The following is an 8,556-nucleotide window of genomic DNA, read 5'->3' as shown; positions in this document are numbered from 1 at the left end:
AAATTTAGATTCGTTTTTATTTAATATCTTAAAAAGTATAAAGTTTAGAAAAGTGAAAAATACATAGCATAAGTGTCCTTTACAAGACCTACGCGACAAAGTTTGAATGAAGTTCCTACGTTAAGCGGTTCGGGCTGAATTAATCGCAGAAAAAGGTGAGAAGAATAATAAGAAGAAGAAGCCTAGGAATAACAATACAGGGCATTTCATGCACTGTAATTAGTAAATGCTAATAGTGAGCATGTTTGACTTGGTAGTTAGCCATGGTTCTAGGACGCCGAGAGAGAAGATTGTGTGTGCAGTGTCCACGTATACCCCCTCTGGATAATGGGTCATGTGAGCTCAGAGCTACTACCGATAGAGAAATGGGGGAGGAGGGGGGATGCTTTGCTACGCCGGAGAGGTTAGGCAAACTTAAATCTCCTAGAATGTGGAAGTGGGGTGAGTGGAAACTGTCAATCATCCATGTGGTTTCCTCCCTAAAACATAATTTGAAGTACTATTGATGACTGGGGACTAGTGGGTTTAGTAGGGGTTAAGCATGTTCAGTTTTCGGCAGAATGTTAGATTGCTACCATCAACGAAGCAATGGCAGAGTTTTGTCTTTAATGAGGACAGTTTTTCCAATGTTCCATCAACCCTCAGCCTCCCCTAACACTCATATAGTGCAGTCCACTTTTAGCCCACCTGGTTGCTGCTGTTTCTCTCCCTCACTTTAAAGCTGTTGATCAGTGGCTTTTCAACCATTTCAATCATTAACTTTGGATTTCTCGCAGTGTGTCACTTCCCTCTGTTTTTCTTATCTGTCTATTTGAAAATCGAATGTTGCGTATAATTATTGTGACTTAATTATACCAGAGCTATAGCTTTGAGAATACTGTCAAAAGCATCTTTTATTTACAATTTTCACAGTAATATCTAAGGCAGCATTGCACCCATTTTGATGGAAAGACCGTTGACCAACATTTGCTCTCAGGATTCACATGAAAATCTCTGTTCAAAAGTAGCAGTTACATATACCAGGGTGATATTGCGAAACAGCTAAATCCTTTCTGTTGAACAGGACTGTATGTGAGCTTAAGGGTTTCCTGATAACCCAGTTGAACTTTCAGCTTTTCTAGCATCACTCAGATTTGAACAGTGATTGGATAGTGACCAAATATCAGAAACGAAACGTCCATTTTGGCCTGGCCTACATTGACAGCAGTCTGTCCACCCGTTTTCATTTGTCTACTTTTCTGAGAAACACAGTTAGCCACAGACTTGAGTGAAAATCAATTTGAACTTCCAGAGGAGGCCATTTCCGTGGTTCTGACAATGCTGTCACCTACAGCGTTATCAAGATGTGTTATGTTTCCTAGAAGTAGGTACAGATTCATTGCAAAAGACATAGGAACCCATATGCAAGCAAAGGTAAGACTTATCTTATTATCTTATATGATTTAAAATGTAGTGAATAATATTGTGTATGACTATGCATTGTACCAACACATACTTGAGCTCTGTTACCATTCGAAAAATAAATATTATTTATAGCTTGAAAGTTTACTCAAAATCCTGACAACATAAATACTTTATGAGAACCACACGGTCACCTTATAGGGTCCCCTGTCCACCATTGGCAACTAACCAATGAATTCTGTCGCTCTGTCCTACCATTAGTCACATTGTGTGTCGATGTAGAATGATGCATTCAGTGATGGAAAACGCACAGAAAACATGGCAAAAACATGCAGATATTCTAGTGTTAAGACACATAGACAAGATAGAAGAGGCCACCTTTCACCGATTTCTTCTATTGTCCCTGCACTTATTGCATTATGTGATCTGTGTGAGTAATATAAGAAGGCAATTTCCCCTTTCTAGGACAGTGCCGGTGGGGAGAGGAGTTTGGACTTGTGTCAGTGTGCCGACTTACTGTTTAAACAACCCCCTTTGACTCTCTAAGGGGGCTCGCTGGCCATCTTGCCAAACCACAGATTCACCAAACAAAAAAAATAAGCTAGAGGCACAATCAACAGCATTTACTGATTACTGTGCTGTGGAGTGGGAAATTGGCCTATTCCGCGAAAATCACCTGTTTGCCTCTTTTTCTATCCAAGTAGCGTGATAGCAAATAGCATCCTTTCAAATGGGACTTGCACTGAGAGGTCACACAATATGTTTGATTCACACAGCATGTCTTACAAAGGATAATGGTATGCTGATTTCATAACTGTCATGAACAGGAGTAGCCCAACACTTAGATATGTTTCTTGTGCACTGACTCTTTTTCAAACAGACTGTTGGCTGTTGTTTTTCCACCGCTTGTGCCAAGAACGCACGTTTTTACAGCAACCCTACAGAGGCAGTTGGAGATATCCCAGATGGCTCCACACTTCTAGTAGGAGGTAGGCTATGAAGAGAGCACACATGTGGATGAAGAATACTTTAAACGGTGTGCAAATGGCACCTCTGTTCCTTGAGTGAATGTGCAAGTATAGACTTGCCTCATCAAGTCCGTATTTTCAAAACACACACAGAACATTCGTTCTGATGTATATCAAAGATAACATCTCCTCAGTACACTGAACAAACAGCTGCTTAATTAATAGAGCGACACAAATATCCACGGAATCAGGATGTATGAGTCTTCCCCCCCATGATAAGGTATTTCCTGCCTGTGATTTGCACTTCCTCCTCTGAAGACTCTTTTTCCTTGACCGAGGTTCTCCCTGGAGTAATCATGTATTTTTCGCCATGTCCTTTTGTTTTAGGATTTGGCTTGTGTGGGATACCAGAGAATCTGATCAATGGTCTACTTAGAACAGGGGTGAAAGGTATCACAGCTGTAAGCAACAATGCAGGGTAAGCTTTACTGGAAGTCTGATTCTAATGATCGTTAAATATAACCAAGCCTCAGACCCAGTAATGAGGTTCTTAACATATTCATCTAAACTTCTAAGAACTTGGCATGATGTGCTCTTTTGAAATCTCAATCAAATCTGTTGCCATAATCTTGATTTTGTCTCAGTAATGTGAGCTAATCCAAGTGGTGGCCAAATCATATAATCTGAGTGCCAAAATCTAAAACAAAGCCCAGTGTGAAACCCGATTAGAATCTTTTACACTGAATATAACTCTTCAAATCCATTCATGATTTTCTCCACATTTGTAATTTCCGTGTGATCCAAGTGATTTTTTTTTTCAAGTTCTCAAACCATATGACTAGCTTGTCGACAGTAAAACGTGACAAAACATGCCCAAACAAAACCTAGAAATGTCCAATCATTTTTCACATGTTCAGAAGGTTTCTGTGATTCCGCAGGGCATGTAGTTCACAAGCTATTAGAGAAGTGACAGTCTTGTAAATTTGCCAGCAAGCTCTCTGCTAAGTAGAGACAGATTTAGCTAGAACTCTACCACACCACTGCCGGAGCATGATGCCTTTTCATGGAAAACCACATTTGGGGGAACATTTTGTTGTTTTTGGACATCAGTGGTGCAGAGCCAGCAGTGCACAGCCACATTCCCTTCCTCAGCCTGTTTTTTGTGTTATGCTTTTCTCTGCAAGGGACCAATGTGTCATAACCACTGACTTAAGTCATTGTTTTTCAATATTTTACAAACTATTTAATACCACATTATATACAACAACACTAATGATAAATGCAATGATATAAAATAAAAATGATCTGAGCATCGAATACAAGAAATTATGAATTACTTCAAGCAATGTAACTCCTCAGTATTTCCTATCCCAACGATTATGCAAACCCCTTAAAAACATTTAATCTACTGAATATATTAAATGTAGAAATGATGTGACAGAGATAATGTAGCTTTAAATGCAAAACAGGCGCCTTTATCAGAAATGCCCATTTTCCATTCTCCTCTGCTGTCTTAAGTATAGATGATACAAACGAAGGAATCTTTGAGGGTGAGGTCAGCTTTTGTGTGTATATTTGTGCCTCACACATCCACGCGTGTTCCAGAGTGGATAACTTTGGCCTCGGCCTTTTGCTAAGAACAAAGCAAATCAAGAGGATGATCTCGTCGTATGTCGGGGAAAATGCAGAATTTGAGAGACAATATTTGTCTGGAGAGCTGGAGGTGGAACTGACTCCTCAGGTAATATACACATCCACAATCACATACACACTCACTCACCCACACACACCACACACATACACACTCACTCACCCACACACACCATACACATACACACTCACTCACCCACACACACCATGCACATACACACTCACTCACCCACACACACCGCGCACATACACACTCACTCACCCACACACACCACACACATACACACTCACTCACCCACACACATACACACTCACTCACCTGCAAACACCACACACATACACACTCACTCACCTGCAAACACCACACACATACACACTCACTCACTCACCCACACACACCACACACATACACACTCACTCACCCACACACACCACACACATACACACTCACTCACCCACACACACCACACACATACACACTCACTCACTCACCCAGAACACACCACACACATACACACTCACTCGCCCACACACACCACACACATACACACTCACTCACCACAGTTACTGCCAGTATGCTGTTCTCCTGTAGGGCACGTTGGCAGAGAGGGTACGAGCTGGAGGGGCAGGCATCCCTGCCTTCTTCACGGCCACCGGTTACGGCACACTGGTCCAGGAGGGAGGAGCTCCTATCAAGTACAATAAGGATGGCAGTGTGGCTATTGCCAGCGAGAGGAGAGAGGTCCATTCAAACAATCAATTATAGTAATTTTAATCACAGTTTTTATTTGAAAGTATAATATACAACAAATATATAATATTTAAACTTCTAGAAGGAACAGAGTGAGGGGAAGACACCCTCTGTCACTTAGAGACTAATTTTCATCTGTTCTCTGATCACAGGTGCAGGAGTTCAATGGCAGGCATTATGTCATGGAAAAAGCCATCACTGGTGACTTTGCTTTGGTCAAGGCCTGGAAATGTGACAAGGCTGGAAACCTAGTCTTCAGGTAGGAGGTGTCTGGTTTTAAACATGGTGCAGCACATGGTGACCATAGAGACTATGACCAATCTATCAAGTAATAGATAAAAATAAAAGAGATTGTAAAGATGAATGAAATCTTCTGTCACTACATGTAAAATCCAGTAGATGTCAGTAGTTGTCCACAACCTTTTGCCTCTCACAGGAAAACTGCTCGAAACTTCAATCAACCTATGTGCAAGGCAGCTAAAGTCACAGTAGCAGAGGTTGGCTTGACTGTTTCCAAAATGTATCACAAGCGTCAAAATATATTATCTTAATTATTTTATTTCACAACCATTATCAATGCCACCATTACAAACATGGATTACATTCATTTTGAGTGTATGTAGTGTCCAACATTAACTTGTTGATTACATAAAAAAAAAACTCAATACATGCAGTATTACTACCACACTATGACTTGAGCAGTAGGCGCATTCCTGCAGCGAACTGAAGTCCTACATGTCCTTCTCAGGTCGAGGAAGTGGTAGACATCGGGACATTTGCTGCAGAGGACATCCATGTCCCAAGCATTTATGTGGATCGCATTGTGAAGGGAGCCAGCTATGAGAAGAGAATAGAGGTCAGCATATATATAAAAAAAAAACTGTTATGTCATATAACTTGAGTCTGTGTCCCACATCCAGTTATGGACACGTGTCCAACTCCACAGAAAAGGACGGTGCGGTCAGAAAAACAACAGCACAAGTCCAAACCGCAAAAGGAGTCTGATATCACAAGGGAGAGGATCATTCGGCGGGCTGCCCTTGAGTTTGAAGATGGCATGTATGGTATCCTTCAGGCAGGACACAAGCACAATGTGCCACCACCCAAGAGTTTGCCATTATTCTGACAACTTTTGAAAATACGATATAATATTTTTCAGATAACTACTGTAATGTAATGTATTTTATATCAGTTAAACATGAATGTTAAGTAATATAGCAATGATATCTATTTATTTGTTTGTTTAGTCGTATTTGATTAGAAGGCACCTTCTGGTCTTTATGCTGAAGCTGTCTTTTATCCAGTCCATCATTAAAAAAACTCAAAAGTATTTGATTCATAAAGTGGTTTAAATTGTTGTTTAGATTGTCATGTGCTTTAGTAAACCTACTACTACATAAGAAACAAATTGCCTATACTACTATAACTACATAAGAAACACATTGCCTTAACAGCTATAAGCAAACCTTGGCATCGGAATTCCCATGTTGGCAAGCAACTACATCAGCCCTGACATCATTGTTCACCTGCAGAGTGAGAATGGCATTCTGGGATTGGTGAGACAGACAACATAACATATCAACACACAGCACATCGGGGAAATATATCCTGCACGATAGCTTTGTTATTTAGCCGGCCCTTCCATTCAGTGCCTCCTACAGCAAAGGGAATGTGTGTACTCAAAACACAACAGTGTTGGGGATCCAATCCACAAACCTGGTTTTGCTCTATAAATTAATCTACAGGAATAATCCTGAGTTAATCCTTAATGAAATAATACGTTTACAATTTGTTTCTGGACCACAGGGCAGTAGTCTACATCATACAAATGCATGGACAGAACAGGTTAAGTATAGACAATGATGGCACTCTGCACTGGTTCTCTTCTTAGGGGCCTTATCCCACTGAGAGTGAAGTGGATCCAGAGCTCATCAATGCTGGTAAGGTGAAGCAAGCAATAGACTCTGAGAAGTTAAATATGGGAGTCATTTTGGATACAATAAGAGACCTCCAAAGGATTGTGTTTGAAAAGTTGTCCCTTTCTTATTTGTACTCATAGGAAAGGAGACAGTTACAGTGATGCCTGGGGCTGCCTACTTCTCCAGTGATGAGTCCTTTGCTATGATCAGGGGGTGAGTCCTCTCTCTTTCTCTCTCTCCCGTCTTGTCTTTTTGGGTGTCTGCCTCTCTCTCACCTCCCTCTTTGCCTACCTTTCTTCTTCTTTTTTTTCTGTGTCTCTCGATTTTTCTGTTCTGATATTTCTTCATCCCTTTAACTCTTTCTCCTCTCTCACAGAGGTCATATAGACTTGACGATGTTGGGGGCCATGCAGGTGTCTAAGTATGGAGATCTCGCCAACTGGATGATTCCTGTATGTTCTTAAACATGTGCTTGTGGGTTACTGTGTGTGTGTGTGTGTGTGTGTGTGTGTGTGTGTGTCTCTGTGTGTGTGTGTCTGTGTCTGTGTCTGTGTCTGTGTGTGTGTGTGTGTGTGTCTGTGTGTGTCTGTGTCTGTGTGTGTGTGTGTATACAGTATGTATGATTGTATTCCTCTAACTGAACATGTGGTGTGATGTGTGATGATGGTGTGTGATGGGTGAGGCATTATCAAGTCCTAGTATCTTATTCCATGTGTCAGGGAAAGATGGTGAAGGGCATGGGAGGGGCGATGGACCTGGTGTCCAGCGCTGGAACCAAAGTCGTGGTCACCATGGAGCACTCTGCCAAGGTACTACATTTCTTCACTATCAACCTTATGCCCTGTGTCTCTCTTGAGAAGCTTTGGTGGACTGGTTTCATGTTGACCTTTTGTCCACTCTCAGGGCGGGAAACACAAAATACTGGAGAGATGCAGTCTGCCCCTGACTGGCAAACACTGTGTGGATCGCATCATCACAGAAAAGGTCTGGGCTGATCAGCGTTATTTGACCTCTTCACTTCTACACTTCATCCAACTTCTCCATCTTTCTTGTCTCTGTATTCCCTCTCTCTCTCTGACGATCTCATTCTTACTTTCTATCTATCTCTGCCTCTCCTTCTCTCTCTCTCACACACACACACTCTCTCTCTCTCTCACACACACACTCTCTCTCTCTCTCTCTGACGGTCTCTTTCTCTCTCTCTCTCTCACACACACACTCTCTCTCTCTCTCACATGTCATCTCATCTCTTCCTTACAGGCTGTATTTGATGTGGATAAGACATCTGGTCTCACCCTCATAGAGGTATGGGAAGGGCTGTCCCCTGATGACATCCGGGCTTGCACAGGCACAGACTTTAAAGTTAGTCATGTTAATTAAATAAAAGCAATGAGTCATTTGAAATTATTTAATTGCTTTTTTAAAGTAATTTTAATTTGTTAACATTCTTGATGCTTGTACAGTAGTGCATGTCTATTTATGGGACATGTTTAGTTCTCTAAATAAGTGTACATGTGAAAGTGTAAATCGTGTTCTTTTGTTTGTCCCAGTTATAGTTCATTAATAGGAGAATAAGACTTTTACATTTGCTCTTTCGCATTGTTAAAAAAACAAACAGGTGGCTACGAACCTAAGACCAATTCAGCAGATCTGACCAGGAATGTTCCCTCAGAGATCCTTGGGAAATGCTCCACATCCATTTCTACTGGGCACTTTTCAATTTTGCAGCCCAAAGAAGTTACAACCAGAACATATGGGACATTTCACCACACATTAAGGAACAGAACACCTAATATTCTAATGGTTTTTATGTGATTAAATGAATGTGAGAAGTGCAACGTGGTTATACTGACTTTACATATACATT

General features: G+C 41.2%; 1 protein-coding gene across 1 annotated transcript; it reads left to right on the top strand.

The window, feature by feature from the left end:
* Window positions 1-428: 428 nt before the first annotated feature.
* On the top strand, window positions 429-8,343 carry LOC308372887 (succinyl-CoA:3-ketoacid coenzyme A transferase 1, mitochondrial-like; the record flags this gene model as incomplete). The annotated part of the gene is made up of 18 exons (XM_080848235.1): window positions 429-441; window positions 1,292-1,413; window positions 2,282-2,390; window positions 2,757-2,847; window positions 3,975-4,110; window positions 4,612-4,761; window positions 4,923-5,029; window positions 5,207-5,267; window positions 5,519-5,626; window positions 5,717-5,834; window positions 6,232-6,326; window positions 6,662-6,710; window positions 6,830-6,902; window positions 7,066-7,141; window positions 7,409-7,498; window positions 7,593-7,673; window positions 7,950-8,051; window positions 8,308-8,343. The coding sequence occupies 18 exons, from the start codon at window positions 429-431 to the stop codon at window positions 8,341-8,343; spliced, it is 1,617 nt and encodes a 538-aa protein (XP_080704361.1).
* Between the last annotated feature and the right edge of the window lie 213 nt (window positions 8,344-8,556).

The sequence above is a fragment of the Sprattus sprattus genome, assembly GCF_963457725.1.
Source record: "Sprattus sprattus genome assembly, chromosome: 11".
In the NCBI taxonomy this organism is placed as follows: Eukaryota; Metazoa; Chordata; class Actinopteri; order Clupeiformes; family Clupeidae; genus Sprattus; species Sprattus sprattus.
The sequence above is the reverse complement of the archived record's forward strand: the minus strand, read 5'-3'. Positions and strand labels throughout refer to the sequence as shown.